Source organism: Pipra filicauda, unplaced genomic scaffold (assembly GCF_003945595.2).
Source record: "Pipra filicauda isolate LSUMZ 115617 unplaced genomic scaffold, ASM394559v2 scaffold334_size1588553_pilon, whole genome shotgun sequence".
Classification (NCBI taxonomy): Eukaryota; Metazoa; Chordata; class Aves; order Passeriformes; family Pipridae; genus Pipra; species Pipra filicauda.
Genome location: NW_024104459.1, coordinates 1307632 through 1325073, shown reverse-complemented (window position 1 = coordinate 1325073; position 17442 = coordinate 1307632). Strand labels below are relative to the sequence as shown.

Sequence of the window (17442 nt, the reverse complement as noted above, 5' to 3'; positions counted from 1 at the left end):
TGTGTTTGCATACAGTCTGTCCCAAAGGATCCCATAACTAGATAAGGGATAGATAAGCTAGGTAAGTTTATTACACACATATTAGGAAGTCCTTGTACTGTTGTAAGGACAGATTCCAGTACACAGGCCAACTCTCAAATACGTGCTAGGCAAGGTGTTCAGCATGCACCTGGCAGAGATATGTGTGCTTCGATATGCCTGAAGGGCTACTTCACAGGAGAATCAAAACACCACGGAACAGTAATCCTCCATTCCTGTCTCCTTACAATGTAAATTATGGAACATGGAAAAAATCACGATTGGATATGTATTAAATTTCTTTGAATGCATCCCAGTTTAAAAAGAATGTTGTCAAAACAAAGCTCTTTCATTCAACAGTTAGTAGGTGAAACTGCTAGTTTGAAATTACCCAGTGTATTAATATTGAATATATGATGATGCCTACTTGAATGAGTTTCACTGGAAATTGCATAGAAATAATGACGATTAAAAAAATTGAAAATGTGTTTCTGTAGAGGAGGAGGAGATAAGCATCTGAAGAGTAGAAGGCAAATGGAAACACCAACAGTACAAAACAATATTATAAAATCACTTCAAACCCAGATGAAGGCTCCTAGTAGCAAGCTGCAACCCCTCACAATACCAGAAGTGATATGGAAAAAATGTGATGAAAACTGGAACAAGAGCAAGTAGAAATCACAATGACAAAGGGCACACACTAAGCATTTTTGTTAGGACCTGAGACTTAGAGTAGATCCTCCCATATCCCTACCATTCTGCCTAACAAATATAGTCCTTCTCTACTCCACTCGCCTCAAAAGAGTGAATCTGGACCACAACCAGCAACTCAAACTACCCCCTCTAACAAAGGGGAGGAGGATGGAAATGGTTAAAGTGTCTACTCAAGATATCACACGGGAGGGAGGGGCTGAAGAAAAATTTTAAAAATTTAAAAACCCTCAAGATTTTTTAATTTACTTTGAAAATATAACAATAAAGCCTGGTATACAAAACTGCATATTAAAATATCGGGTACCTAACATAGTACAATGAAAAGATCCATTTTTAAATTTCAAATTCATAATTTGGGGAATAGTAGAACTAGGATCCAACACATAACTGTGATAGTGCCACAATATAAAGTCAATGAGAAAATATCCACCAATTTTTTTAACAAAGCAGAAACAGGTCCATAAAGGTCTAATCCAATAACGAATGCATAGTCTCATTAATTTCAATGGGCTTCATAATTGTCCCTTAAAAAACACAGATAACAGTGAAGGGTGAAGTAGCCCCAGTTTTACTAACTTTAAGAAATGTACCTGATATATATTGAAATCTGCAAGTCTAACCACAATAGGACTAGACATCAGTTTGCCCTTTGGTTGTTGGGAAGATACAGAGGAAGACCTAGATGCTCCTTTCGGTATCTGTTCTTTGCCTGTAGGAAAGAATAGTGATGGAATCATTGAAAAGAACACTTTTTTTTTTTTTTAATAGTTTTAACATTTCATGGAATTAGAACATTAGTGATGTAAACAAAGTACCTGTTTGTAGGTTCTGGGGAGATACATCGGGTGGTGATTTGGGAGGAGAATCTACAACCTGATCCTTCACAGCCTGCTTAAGCAATTCAACATTGCTTTTAAATTCATTTAATAATTCTTCAGCCCATCCACTTCTGGTTTTAGTGGCATCACTATAATGCATCCAGTGGTCACAGCTGTCTCCTGCAAATAAGAGGAATGGTGAAAATATTAACTCATTTGAAAGTTTGCTTGTAACAGGATAACAAGTTTGCACTATTTCACAATTCTTCAAAATATAAGCTCATTGCATGCTGTAATTATAGAACAACAGAAGTCATAACAGACTTTAAAACAGAAGTTACATATTACATAAACACAAGTCTCAGCACTTCACAAAATCACTCAGAATATAATATTACCACCTGCCTTTTAACACCACTAACACTCAAAACATCATCAAATATTTGCAGTTCAGAGAAATTTGATGACACACTAATGTCATATGTGAGAACATGCAAAAATGTTTAATAAAAAAAAAATGAGAGCAAGTAATCACGGTCACTTTTTCCAAGCTTATCTTTCCTGCCAGAACTATGTCCTAAGAAGTTCCTGGTCCCTTTCCAGAAATGTATTCTTTTTGTCTTAGTTCTCTAGCACCTTTATGGCACACAAACAAGAAGGTAAGTTCAAGCAGTGCTGCAGCACACACAGCCTTAAAAATCAAGTCAAATGGAAATTTTTTTATTCCTCTTTCCAATTCCTGTTCCAATTCCAGCATGTCTGTTGGTCAAGCATTCAAACCTCTGAAAGAAATTGAGATATCTTCAGTTTCTGTAAAGACATTCTACTAACCTGTTCAATAATAAGGATGCAATACAAATAACTTGTACCAGCTGGTACATCACTCTTTAAATACCACCATGTGAAAACTTACTTTATTTGGGACTTAACAAGCCTTTGGATACTTACACTGGGGATGAGTAGATATGGTTGCTATTAAAACAGGAAAATGTTTTCAGAAAAAAATGTGACATCAAGTCTAAATGCAAATATTTCAGCATGGAAGAAACTTTTAGGGAGGGGCCTATCACAAGACATGATATTTTTCCCCACCCTACTACCTCACAGACATCTTTGGTGGTTATTCACATCTTTATAGCTAAGGAAGAAGAGAAAGGAACAGGGAAGAAACCAGAAAGAACAAAAGGGCGAAGATGCATTAAACTGAAGCCCATGAAACTGGGATTCTCCAAAACAGGACTAAAGTGGGGTCACCCCAAGTTTATGCACACAAACTCTGAAGTACCTACAGGACTTCAGTACAGCAACACCACAGGTAAAGCTCTCATACCGCTTCTCGGAAGTCAGTTTGGGCAGCTGCCTCTTTGAAGTGCTTGCACACTAACACATGCAGCATGAGCTACATGTGGGAGCAGGGGGAAATACAAATCTGTATGCAGTTGCACTGGGGTCACAGACATGTAGCAAGACAGCACACACACAACTGAAGTGCTGCAAATGATGAGTACAGGCTTTTGGGAAGCACAAGTCAAGAGAGAAAGGAGGGCAAGATCAGTGGAAACTGAGCTCAACCTTGGGATGGCTTACAGGTTGGGATTAAAGGACAGACCAACAAGGATGATGATTTGATGGATTTCTGCTCCAGACCATCTGATTAGAAAGATGATGAGGCCCTTTTCACACAACTGAAAGAAGTATGATGTTCACAGACTCTGGTCTTCATTAGGAACTTCAGGCACACCACCATCTACTGCAGGGACAACACACCAAGACAAGCAATCCATGCGATTTCTGAAAGTGCATTGATGACCACCTCCTAATCAAGGAGCCAAAGAGAGCACAAAAAAAGGAAGAACTGGTCAGGGATATGAAGGTCAGGGGCAGCCTTGGCTGCAGTTACCGTGACATGGTGGAGTTCAGGATTCTGAGGTGAAGGAATGAGACAAAGACAAATGACAGCCCAGACCTTCAAGAGAGCAGCCTCTGATCTCCTGAAAGAATATGGGATATAAACATGGACAGAAGCAGAGTTCAGGAGAGCTGGGTGAAGAATTGCCTCCAAGCCAAAGAATGGAAAAGCAGGAAGTCTAGAAAATGTTCAAGGAGGCCCATGTGGATGAACTAGGAGCTGTACAACACGTGGAAGCGGCATCACGTTACCCAAAAAGAATACGGTGGATGGTGGTTAGGAAAGCCTACCTGGAGTTCAGTCTAATAAGAAGCATTACAGGTGTATCACAAGCAAAAGGAAGAGCAGTGAAAGCTTGGACTTGCTGCTGAATGGACGGGGGACATGGTGAAAAACAGCATGGGGAAGGCTGAGACAGTCAATGCCTTCTTTGGTGACACTTGCCTTCAAGATTCCCAGGCCTTGAAAACTTCAGCAGTCTTCCCCTCAGCAGAAGAGCATTAACTTAGGAAACATTTGATCTATTGATCAGACATCCACCAGTCCATAGAAACAAGTGCTGAGAGATGTCAAGTGCTGGCCAATGTCATGAGGAGGCCAGTCTGAATTATCTTTGAAAGGAAAGGTTTCTGAGGACTGGAAGAAAGCAAATGTTATTGCTATCTTCAAGAAGGAGGATAAAAAGAACAGACCAGTCAGCCTCACCTCAAAGAAGGTAATGGAAGAAGGTAAAAGAGGGCAACAGACCAAATAATCCTGGAAATCATTTCAAAATACACTAGTGACAGGCAGGTAATTGGAAGTACATGTGTATGGCTTTATGAAGAAGTCATCCCTGGGGAACTTTACAGCCTTCTACTATGAGACAAGTGGCTTGATGGATAGATAGGGTAGAGCATTGTTTACCTCAGCTTTAGCAAGACTTTCTCCACTTTCTTGTCACGTGCTTTGTAACATGTATCTTGTCTCTTCTAAATTTTTTAGATTTATACTAGAAATTATTTGTAAGAAATGCTTCTTTGGAAATTGCTAACATTTGTTTAATGACATTTCTTAACAAAAGGACAAAAACCTCTACCACACTAGGATTCTTGTTTAGCAAAATAAAAAGCAAAACACTGCTCAGATATGGACGTAAAATAATAGACTTGTTTATGTGAAAAAATCTAGCAGATGGACTCTTGCAAATATGCAGTTAGTGAATTCTCAATATGACATACTGCCTTCCTCTGTCAACACACAATTCTTTTCATGTCAGAAATGTGTAAACACCATTTTGCTGACCAAACAGAACAGTGAAAAGTGTGTGGCCTCAGACAGCTCATTCACAGAAATTAAATTGGTTCCCAGGTTGTTGCTTTTGTTTTGTTTTTGCATACAGAAGGAAATAAAAAGGTGTGCATTTCAAATGCTTTAAGCATTATTATCCAAGCTGAATATATACAGACAAACACAATTTTTTTTAGTATTCAAGCAAGATAGTTACATTCAGAGGTAATTCACAAAATGTTCACTTTCATACCTGCTTTGTGAAATGGATAATAGTCCACTGTTAAATAGCTGAAGGAAAGCTGCATGGCCCCTCCTGTAACACGTCTATTTGGGTCTGTAAAATAAAGCAATGACTGACTCTGCAGGTTGCAGTTAGCATGCTAGTTCTCAATTGCTGCAATCCTTTAAACACCCAACAGCTACTTCTTCCTCCCCTTTACTGTCTCTCCTTACAACCTCATTATCTTCCCTCAAAATTTTCATTCGGGTAGTCTTCACTGATTTCTAAAGGTCAACTCACAGAACTCTGTGCTCAGGCACTACTAGCAAATTGCGTATTGTTCTAAATGTTATTAAACAGACAACATGTTCAACACGTATCACTGCGGTTTTTCTGAAACAAAACTTTTTACACTGAATGCGACTATGATCAGTCATTTGAAGTCAACATTTACATTAAAGAATACTGTAAATATAATATATTTTATTTGACAAATATTGCAGTGAAGAGATCTTCTGAGAGTCTTCTGTTCTGATTTTTTCCATTATTCAATTTAAGCATCATGGCCAGAAATAAAGGACCAATAAAGAGACCTCACTAGGAATGATAAATTCCAACTGTAGTGGATACACAGCTTGTAAGGAAGTAAGTCTCTAGCCAGTGAACCTTATGCTCTGCTGCTCTGCAAGTGCCTTCCCTAATCAAGGAAACACATTTGCTAAAACTTCAGTTTTTCACACTCTTCTTCAGCAGACCTTGTATGTTTCCATAATTTTTTCAGTAACTAGCCAGTTCCTTGGATATACACCAGTATGTCACTCTCTTCTGATGACTTTTAAAAGACATGAAAGAAGTGTCATTTGCCTTCAGTTTTTCTGATTCTAAATATGGCTACATGCAATAGCCTTTTGTTAAAAAAAAAAAAAAAACAACGTATCAAATTTACAGACAAAATTTTAAGGTCATGGGACACTTGTTCTATTCTTTCCATGTTGCAGACCATACCAAATTGTCTAAATTAGTAACACAAAGAGGACTGCTCTTTTATTAGTCTGTATTTATATGAGTATTACAGAAGCAGATTGTATAGTGACCCCTTCAAGCCATGGTAATGTTGCCACTGCAATCTTCATAACCCAGTTAACTTATAAAAGAAAAAAACCCCAGCAGTAACAATCAGACTGAGAGGATCAGTTTCTAGAAGACAGAAAAAACACAGAAGCTATTAGCGCTCTTAGCACAGTTATTGCATTTATTCTAAAATAATTACATTCAATAATGACATATTGTCCTGGTAGAGCCATCTAGATAATTTTACACGTGTCCACAGACACTGGAGACAATTCTGACTATTCCACTAAAATAAAGACTCTTGATTAACATTACTGTATTCCTCAAAATGTCTTCTAAAGATGATTATAAGTCACAGATATGTTACTTAAAAAAAAAAAAATTACCTTTTTCTTTAGAATGGATATCATCACATATATGTAGGTCCAAATGGGAAATTACTAAGTGATGAGAAGTTTCCTTAACATCAAAATCATTAAATAATTTTACTATTGCATCGTTTTGATCAGACGCTGTTGTTGTCTGGTGCATTTTCACCTGCTGAGAGCTGGGTGCAGGGGCAGAGCTCTGAAAAAATATTTAGTTGTATCAATTTATGATGTTTATAATTTCTTTCAAGCATAAGTATCCAGTTACTTATACAAAACAAGTCTTTGAAATAAGGAAAAAATCTGCATGATGTACCTTCACCTTGGATCATTACTGAGGTTTAAGTGTACTGTTTTAGAATAAAGCTAAGTTGAACTAATGGGTGTGCGTCATAAAGAGGAAGTGCCAGTGCATCCCCATTCTCCCTGTCCTCCCTACTTCCTTACACGCCTGTCACTTGCAGCACTGGTATTTTTCTAACTTTTGTTGCAAGTTGTTCAGGCAACTAAACCAAGAGTGGGCTCCCTTCTGCTACTTTAGCTCCTCAAACTAAATCATAATAGGATCAAACATAAGTTGGTGCCAGTACCAGAGAACTGGCAAGTACAGGGCACTGAAGCATTGGAACCTCCCTGCTCAAGACCAGCTAACCATTAGATTGCTGTGGCTAAACCATCAAACCACATTGTAAGGCATCAGGACCACCACAAGAACTGAACTCTCCGTTACAGTACATAACTGACGGTAATCAGTCTTACTAATAAATCATGTTTTATTTTTATAGCAGTGTCTTTTACAAGTGTATTTGTCCGGCTTCTTCACAGACAAGAAGTGCCTCCCCTCAACACTCACAAAGCCCAGTTGGTCTAGTCTGCTGCGTTTGCTGAAGACCACCAAGGTTTATATGCACAGATATGCCAGCAGAAATATGTTTAAAATAGAATCATTTTTTGCTATATATTCCAACGAGAGCTGCATGAGAGTAAGCTCTTACTAAAAGCTAATTTTTCAGTACCATGAGAACAAACTGGACAAGAAATTTAAATCATTATAGTAAGCATATCTACCCACACATTAAGGTTACCTTAGTGTGTCTTAATTATTTAAATTCATAACCAGAAAATATTCAGAGAACAAATTTACTAAATAGTTAATCAAGGGTTAAGTAAATACAGAAATCTAAATACTCTGTACATGAATAAAGAAAGAAAACATTTTTTTATTTTCTGCAACTAACATCAATACGCAAAATCTTGTAAAATAAAGTCTATTTTATACTACGATTCATTCCCAGGGTAATTCAAGATGTATAGCTGAATGAAAATTAGTAACTGAACATTCTGTAAAATAAATTACCACTTGATAATGATATAGTGAGACGCTCAATTCTCATACCTGGGCTGTTTCAGAAGCCAAGCTTTTCCTCTGTTCCGTTGATTTCTCTATAGCTTCACTAAGAGATTTGGCATACTGCACCATAGCTTTCAATTGGGAATCAGTCAAAACCCACAGCAAATCATCCAGAATCAGAACCAGTTTGGATGCCACTACATTACAATCTTTTAACTGTAGAATAAAAATTTAAAGAAGTTGAATGGGCTCATTAAGTTTCTTATATACATGGGGGGGAAAAAAGCAGAATGCAAAAAGCAATAACATTTTTTAATTTAAATTGTATTGCTCTCATTAACTAAGAATTACCTAAGACACAGTATATTTATGCCTCACTTTACGTGTTTGGCATGCACTGGATATTAAACTGCTGCATTTCTCTAAATACAAGCAATGTAAATATTACCCGAATCTAGAGAGGTAAAACAGGCATCATCATAAACAAAGTTCTGCAGAGCAAACAGTTTCATTAGTAGGACCTGTACAAGGTCTTCATTTTCAAAATCTGCCTGCAGTATTTCTCATAAACTCTACAGTCTTACCAATCATATGTTATTAAAAATTTAGTTCAGGGAATTCTACATTTTATACAGTCTAAATTTAAAACCTTTACAATGTGTGTGTATGCATTAAGGGCATGAGTTACAAATTAATTAATAAAATAATAAAAGATTTCAAACTTTTCAAGTTTACCCTTCTTTTAAGCGTGACCCTAATTTTGGATTGGTTAGTAATGAGTCGAACTGGAGCACTCATGATTTCATGCTTGGAACTCTGGATTGCATCTGCTTCTATTCTGATCATCTGCCAGTTGATTTCTTTAAAAGTCAAAACCTTTAGAGAGAGAAAAAGAGAAAGAAACAAACTTCATGCAATATGATGGTTTACTTGCACCTAACCATGTGTATGTATATATCTGTATATATATACACAAACTCACATGAGTTATATGAACAGAATAAATACAAGTCACTTGTTATTCCACTTACAGGTGTCGGGAAGCAAAGCCCTGACCCTTCTCGCTACCTCCAAAATGTCACAGAAATGTTTAGCTACTTCCAAGCAGGCCAAGGTAACAAGCAGCATTTAAAATATTCAGAAGAAAATAAAGGTCACAACTATTGCATACTAGGTTGCCTTTGGGAGAGGAAAAAAAAGATTGTGTAGTTTAGTTTCAAAATGTTAAATCATAGTATATAGAAAAAGAGCAGGGAGGGAAGCAAAGCTACAGGATAGGAAAGGGGTTTTTGGAGTGTTTTATTTCAATTAAAAGAGAAACTTAAACATTGAGCACACTGCATGCCATGTAGATCCCACAAGCTTTGAATCTACTACATGGATTTCTAGAAGACACAGTAAACAAATGTAAGAATAATGATACAAGAGCAGCAAGTACAGCTGGACACTGAAAATCAAAAAGGGAAAAAACAGTGACTGTCCAACAGCAACATGATGGAGAACATCAAATGAACAGGACATCAATAGGAAGAAACAGTAATTCTAGTCCTTCCTACATGGTTTGGATGAAGGGATCGAGTTTACCCTCAGTAAGTTCGCAGACAACACAAAGCTGGTACAGAGTGTTGATTTGCTGGAGGGTAGGAAGGCTCTGAAGAGGGATATAGACAGGCTGGATTGATGGGCCAAGGAAAACTTTATGAGGCTCATAAAGGCCAAGTGCCAGTCCTGCACTTGGGTCACAACAACCCCAGGCAGCGCTATAGGCTGGGGGAAGAGTGACTGTCCAGTTTGGGGCCCCTCACTTCGAGTCAGACATTGAGGTGCTGGAGCAGGTCCAGAGAAGGGCAACAGAGCTGGTGAAGGGTCTGGAGCACAAGTCTTATGAGGAGCAGCTGAGGGAGCTGAGGGTGTTTAACCTGGAGAAAAGGAGGCTCGGGGAGACCTTATCACTCTTTACAACTACCTGAAAGGAGGTTGTATCAAGGTGGGAATCAGCCTCTTCTCCCAGGCACCTAGTGACAGGATGAGAGGACAGAGCTTCCAGCTGCACCAGGGGACGTTCAGGTTGGACATCAGGAAGAATTTTTTCACTAAAAGGGTGGTTAAGCATTGGAATAGGCTGCCCAGGGAAGTGGTGGAGTCACCATCCCTGGAGAAGTTCAAGAAATGACTGGACATGGCATTTAATACTACGGTCTAGTGGGCATGGTAGTGTTTGGTCAAAAGTTTGACTCAGTCTTGGCGGTCTTTTCCAACCTTAGTGATTCTGTGATAACTCTCTGAAGAAAAAAAGATCAGCCATAAGAAAAGCACAAGAAGGAAGAGTTTGTTTGGTATGCGTCTTATTTTTCATCAGCCATTCTTTTCTTGTTAATTTGAAAATCTTATGGCATACGTCCTGAGAATATAAGCAGAGACTTAAGTAAAACATTCCCAATATATCTGGGAAGGAGACACACACAATCAAGTGAGCAAGATGGAAAGGCCCAGTGCAAAGTATCCTGAAACACTATTTGAAGAAAAGCAGAGTACCTACCCTTCTCATACAGGAGATGCAAGTGTGATTGAAAGCTTCTAAAAAAATTCTAAGGAAATTCCTTTTCACATTAAGCGTATAGCTACAGTGTAAAGCTACAGCACAAGTTATCTTCATAGTACAGCACTTCATTTGTTTTTTCACCTTCTCATGTAATTTACTGCTAACAAATCATTCACTGTAATTTCTAAGAATTTATGTTTACAGAATTCATTGCCCTAAAAGGAACATTCCCCAGGGAAAGCTCTGTTGTGTATGGGGTAACTGTTCAGAACCAAATTCTTCCTAAAAAGCAAAAAATATGCCAATTCAAAATTCCATCTGGTCAAACTTTAATTCTTCCTCTTTAGACTTCATTAACACATACAGTTGAGCTACAGGAAAGGCAAACTGTTAGAAAAACAGTTTTCAACTTCTTATTTTTGTGATATTTTTAACTGATATTCTCTTGGGCTTTCTTTTGCTATATAAAAACAACTACCAGACTTCTTGACTCTGAGTAAACTCTATTTCTTCTGGAATAATCATCTCTAAATAGGCAATCATGGGCAAAACTTAAAACACCCTTTTATCCAAGGCCAGATGTATGATGCTAAAATAAGTCTCTCTGAACACAGTATTTAGAATCAACCTTGCACTCAGCATACATTTTACTTTGGTTACCTGGGAGAAAGCCAGGTAACCAATGGTGTACATCACTCTCAGACTTCCACATTAAATTCTCCCAGACAGTAGAAATGTATGCACTTTACTGCTATTACTTTTTTGCATACACATGATTTAGCTATTCCAATTCTTGCACAAGAACTTACCAAAATTCATTTAAAACTGCTTTAGGAAACAAAATCCTCACCAGGCAAACCTTCACAAGCAAATAACCAGCTGAGTCTTTAAAAATAATAAAATAATACCAATACCAATAATAATAATAATAATAAAACCCAGCACAACACCTTATCCTTCCACATTTAATATACTATTCTTTTTTCTTTCAGTACTTTTCAAGTCTGGCCCAGTTTGAATTTTAAAATAGTCACAAACTCAGGGAACATAAGAGCAAAACAACAGTACACCTGCTTTCCTCGGCCTTTGTTCTTCCCTAAGCATCCCTAAGCAGTTTCGGCCACTGCTAGAAACATGACGTTTGATCTGACTCACATCCACCACTTTTACATCTTTGGCTTCCTAGAGGACAGCTGAAACTACTGAGCACAGAATGCCTCCATTTCTAGTAATGGCATGTTTCCTACACTGTATAAGGCTGCAATTCAGCTTACTCCTTTATGACAAAAACAAGGGAAAAAAGTTAGTAAAAGGTGTTCTTTACCTCTCCGCGCTGAGTTTCTTGTATTCTGGTAAATCTGAGGTCAGCATGTTCCCAGTTTGCATTTACACTATATATTCTCAGCTGGGAAAGTTCAAATGAGGCATTAAAGGCTTTTGCACCAATCCTTATTATAATGGAGTTCACAGAAACTGAAATGCCTTCTACCACTTTTTCAGCAAAGCCATATTCACTAAAAAGTGAAATGCCAACATATTAAATACATACCCAGGGAAAGGGACCAAAATTAAGCATATTAAACATGTGAAATAAATAATGAAACAGATGTTAAAATAAATTAAGTTCCTAGTGTATTCTCCAGTGAGCAATTTTTACTCAATATACTTGATCTAGTTTATAATAATTTCCACCCTATGATCCTAATCTCTACATAGTGATTAAAGAACATATATTTGACTAAGATCAATCTACATGAAGTATAACAGTTAATGCGATCCTGCTATGTTAAATATTTTATACATACATATAAATGTATAAAAATATATATAATACATATATAAGAATAGCAGTCTACAGCATAATGTAGAAATTTTACTCTTTATGCATACATAAGGAGTAATTGACAGCAAATTAATTACTTGACAATTCCAGTCTGGTTAGTATTTAGCTCTATAAGTCAAGTTATTCCATCCATTAAAAATAATACCTTTCATATATTCAAAATAGTATAAAGTATTCACTTTGTTTCATTCTATAAAACAGTGGTGGTTATGCTTCTACAGCAAATCACATGCATTCCAGCATTAAAAAAGATAAAGCAGTTGCAATTACTTTTTTAAAGAAAATCTTATATGTTCTGAATGTTTTAGACTAGTGAATGGAAAATTATGTTTTAAATATTATTTTAACATCTAAAATTTTTCGCCTTTTGTTGTTTTGGGTTCTTTTCTGCTTGTTTTAAAAGTACAGTTTGTGTGGTTTGTCATTCCTTCTCCTTTTCATAACTTGCATTCTACACAGGGTCTCTATGGCAATGGTTTTCAAGATATACCCCAGGAGACACAGAGGTCCATGGACTACTTCTACACATTACACAGAAGTTAAAACAAGAAAAGCAATTGTATCACCACATTCATTTCTCTGTATATGGGTCACTGTGACCACTGAAAAACGTTTTGTGTCCATATAAAGGAAATGACTGGGGGTGTGGTGAGATGGAAATCACTGATGTAATGCTACATTGTCCTAGCAAATTACTTGAGTTTTGGGATATACAGTGTGCATGAAATCTCTCAGTAAGATTTGGCCAATACAATAAAGGAAAGAGAACTTGAAAACACCACACTAACAAATAACCCTTAAAACTGCTTTTTAGACAAAATAAATAAAAAATAAAAAATTTTAAAAGCCACATCAACATTATATATGTTTTCTAAAAAGGCTGAAGGCAAGATATCGTTAATTTTAAAAAAACTTAACAATTACAGTTGGTAAATATCTGATATAGCAGTTGCCCCCACATGAAACATGCCTAGGAAGCTCCATACCTAGTTCACACATTTTCTAGGCTTGGGTCTGGATAGTTCCATTATCACTAAACCACTTCATGCACAGGTAATAAAATAAAATTTTGCAGAGATGGACATGGCAAGCTGGAACCCTATATACTTCTGCAAATTTGCAGTTGATCAAACTGTTTTATAGTAATCCATTTTTTTTGACCGATCACATGTAAGTATCATCACTGACCTCTGTCCAGATGCAGTTGCTATAGGAGAGGGTCCATTAGGGGCACGTGGCTCTTCACATGTGCTCATTTCCATTATAACTTTATCCAAGGACTTGAAAAACAAAACAAAACAAAAAAAATTGGACATCTAAGAGGTAACAAAGTAAATAGACAACATATGAAGAATAGAAATTGAAACGAAAAAAAAAAAACTTGAGAATTTTTTCTGAAATATACATAAAACATTTCTTACCATGTTGTTTTTCCCATAAACTTTTGTAATGTACCAGAATTATCTTTTTTAACTTTTTTCATGTTTTTTAATTTTGTGAGTTCTAGCAGACATCCCCAGACAAACAGTGTATCACAAAATTCTTGATCCCTGAGTATTATTTATCCATCACACTCATTTTCAAAAAAATTGCATTTCAAAATGGACTTTAATGTAGTCATCTGAGTTTTCTTTCTATATGGCTGTGTTTACAGTGAGATACTTATACTTCCTGAGTTTCCTGAATGGTTCAGTAAGTTCAGAAAATTTTAACGGAAAATATTTGAAACTAGTCCACTGAAATTCATGATAGTCTACGAAGTTTTGTGCTGCATCTCTGAAATAAAACCTGAATAGAATACACACTCACATATATATATATATGAATCTTCAGTACATCTAGTAAAACAAGTAATTTATAAACAGATATATTGTTGTATAATTTGCAACACATTATATTGTAGTAAAATTGTATTCTATTTTTGCATTCTTTGTACTTGAAGAGTAGCTGTTACAAATGGAGCTAAGAATTAAGGGAATGAGACATCTAAATCCTGCTTTAACTGAAGGCCCTATTTAAGTAGCAGAACCATAACAGGCATATTAACAGAGCTTGAACAGAATGGGAACAAACCAAATGCAAAACCATATTCCTAGCAATTGAATTAATACAAGAATCTCCAAACTTATATTGCAATATTTGTGACCTAAATTTATCATTACAACCTGGGAAGGCTCTTAGGTTAAAGCTTATAGTCCTGAAATTTTGTCCCATTGGATGCCCATTCAAAACACAGCAGTTAAGATTATGTCCCTGTCTAATTCTACTTTCTACTACCCCTTCTGAATTCCTGCATTTATGCTCTTAGGTCAGACAAAACATAATAAGAACCTTTGTCCTCAGTTTTAGATTTTTCATGATTCGATCTGCCCTAGCTACTAGACTTTATTATTATATTGGGTTAATTGTGCCTGTCTTCATAAACTGCTTGCTTCGCAAACATTTTCCTGTACTGTTCTTACCCATGAAAACCTAACTACAATTAAAAATCCTAAACTGTCTGATCTGGATTTATTTATACTTCACTATATTTTGATGGTTAAAGGGAAGCATTAGCTGTTAACAGTAAACGTGGACATTTTACAATTATTTTCTCAGCTGTCTCAATGATTATCATAGAATCATAGAATCATAGAATCGATTGGGTTGGAAAAGACCTCCGAGATCATCGAGTCCAACCCTTGGTCCAAATCCAGTCCATTTACTAGATCATGGCACTCAGTGCCACGTCCAATCTGCGTTTAAAAATCTCCAGGGATGGTGAATCCACCACCTCTCTGGGCAGCCCATTCCAATGCCTGATTATTATCTTGCCTCACAAAACAATAACAGAGGAAAAAAACAAGAAAAACCAAATCCCACAGTTTGAGGATGGGGGGAAACCAAGATTTCTCCTGTTATCCTAACATTGTTGGGTGTTTGACCATTCTTTTTAAGGTTTCAAGAATTTCCTTCACTACGTGACTAGTGTAAAGAGCAGTAGGAAGGACAGTGATCCAAGGAGTTTGCATACTATAAATAAGAGGTAACGAAGATGCAGATATATGTCTTTTCTCACTGGTAACTACTGTACTTTGATAGAGCAAAAACTTCTGCATAGCATCCTCAGAGCCCAGATCACTCCTCAAAAGTATCTTGTTCATCATATAAAACCAGAAATTGATTATTACAAATGTGCCACTATGTTAACAGACAGATTCTCACAAAGGGCAACTCAGCTGAATGAAAGGACCTTTGGCTAAACACGTGGGTTCTAGTCACCTCCTAAGCTATGCAAACAGAGGATGCCATTCCAACTTAATTAAACTCCCAGTAGCAAAAATATGCCCCCATGCCCCCACAAATTAGTGGACGTTCAGTGATGTTATGAAGGGCTGAAGTTTGACAGTTAGGCCACTGAATTCACTTTCCTTTAGAAATCAAAAGAGGTGTTGTATATTCTACCACTGAAGAATGAAATGAACTTTTGTTACCAATTTAATGAACTTGTTCAAGGAAACCTTTATGTAAAAAAGGTTACCTTGAAAATTATGTTAGCCTCAAAGATTTCTAATTTAAATTCAACAGGAACAAAGGAAACGATGCCTTGCTACCACAGATCAAAGTGTGTAATCTTTAAGAATAGCACAGCTTAAACCGATTTCCTAATTTGGCAGTTGCATCATAGAGCCAAGAGGTTGAATCATCCTACCTTGGCATTACCAGATTAAGTTCTGGGTGTCAAGAAGAAGCAGTACAGACATTAGTACATTACAACTGGGTCACCAGCAAATGCCGCAAATATTTAAAACAACATGTCTTTTCTAAATCTGATTCAGAACTAAGGAATTACAAGCACATTCAGAAATCCACTGCAAGACTGGGAAGCATGACAGTTAAGGGAATATTCACTCTTAAGCAAATACAGCTAAGGAAGTTTAGTCATCATCAAGTAAAGTACTTCAAATGCTACAAAATTCTTAGTGTACTTAAAAATAAAGAACAAAATTAAACAAATGCAATAATTACCATTACTTATAATTGTTGTTGAGTTCTTTACATTTTACATCCTATTTATATCCAGGCTGAATCCTAAGGTGTTACAGAAGCCCTGTAAATGCTATCTGTATCAAACCTGCTGAGGCTGAGAACATCAGGTAGAGTACAGACGTAGAATAGAGAAGTCCTTAGAAAAGATAGCTCCAATAGACAGGCAGGAATTTTTAAAAGGGATTAACTGGACAAATAACCCAAATTAACATGTAATGACTGAAAACTTGACAGAAGTAGCTAAGGGTCAAACATTATAGAGATTAAGAAAACAAACATAGAAAACATAAAGGCATTTTGTCTTGATCTGTTGCTACCCAGAGGACATTAAGTAAAGGCCCACTGATGTTTTAATTATTTCTAGCATCAAGTCAAGAGAACTATATAAATATTTAAGATTCTGCTACACATGGTATATTTAGAAGTTATTTCAGAACTCACCAAAGAGATGGGATGTGTTTTCAATTTTGTCCATGGTATCTGCAAGAGAAAACAGTATTCTAAAGCAAAGTAAATATTTAAAATACATTAAAATTAAGCATTTGTTTAGAATGCATTTTATGTATAAAAATTATATTTCTAACTTTTGAACTTGGAATAATATTACTTTCAAAATATCAAGTTTATCTGAAAATACCATATAGTAACTCTACACACATGCTAGGTCTTAAAAAACCCAGAGCTTCCAAATCTACTTATCACTGATCAGAAAAACAGAGGAACAAAATAGAATCTGTCTCTTTAATACTGGTTGTCAAGTATCACAAAAAGCAGCACGAAGGAAATTCCACATTCCCTTTATTGACCTTCAGCTGATTGGGTGCCTGCAACAAGGTACCAAGTTCACTACCTTGAGAAAAATCAGGACGATGTCCCACCAGGGGTAAGCAAAAAAACCCCACAATAACAACAAAACAAAACTAACCCAAACAAAACAAAACAAACAAAAAAAACCCCACACCACAAAAAAGCCACAAACAAACTTCTCCAAAAGACTGAGGAGGTGCCAATGTTTGACCACACTGTAACTTCTGTCCAGAACAAGCCACCGCTTAGTTTCTTACTCCCACATCAGTATAATGTGGGAGGGATGATATACATTGATTCAATTATTAGCAGCCACACCGACCAAAAAGCCATGTCTACTAGCTTTAGAGTGTTTCCACATTTCCCAAAGACCAGAATCCCTAAGAAAGGTATTTTTGGAAATGAGAACACAACACGAGGGAAGGAAAGCAATAAACGGAGAGGAGCAAAGAAAGAACACAGAAAAAAGAGAGCAGTAAA

At 36.6% G+C, this 17442-nt stretch overlaps 1 protein-coding gene across 5 annotated transcripts in view; it reads right to left on the bottom strand.

Moving 5' to 3' along the window:
* The window catches only part of UHRF1BP1L (UHRF1 binding protein 1 like), a 55604-nt gene that overhangs the window by 20574 nt on the left and 17588 nt on the right, over window positions 1-17442 (bottom strand). For all 5 annotated transcript variants that reach the window (XM_027739114.2, XM_039383973.1, XM_039383972.1 and 2 more), the window contains 9 exons: window positions 16597-16635; window positions 13315-13406; window positions 11608-11797; window positions 8477-8617; window positions 7787-7957; window positions 6409-6589; window positions 4982-5065; window positions 1548-1730; window positions 1323-1441 (listed from right to left, as the gene is read on the bottom strand). In XM_027739114.2, coding sequence (XP_027594915.2) covers window positions 1323-1441; window positions 1548-1730; window positions 4982-5065; window positions 6409-6589; window positions 7787-7957; window positions 8477-8617; window positions 11608-11797; window positions 13315-13406; window positions 16597-16635 — 1200 coding nt within the window. The remainder of the gene's footprint in view (window positions 1-1322; window positions 1442-1547; window positions 1731-4981; window positions 5066-6408; window positions 6590-7786; window positions 7958-8476; window positions 8618-11607; window positions 11798-13314; window positions 13407-16596; window positions 16636-17442) is intronic.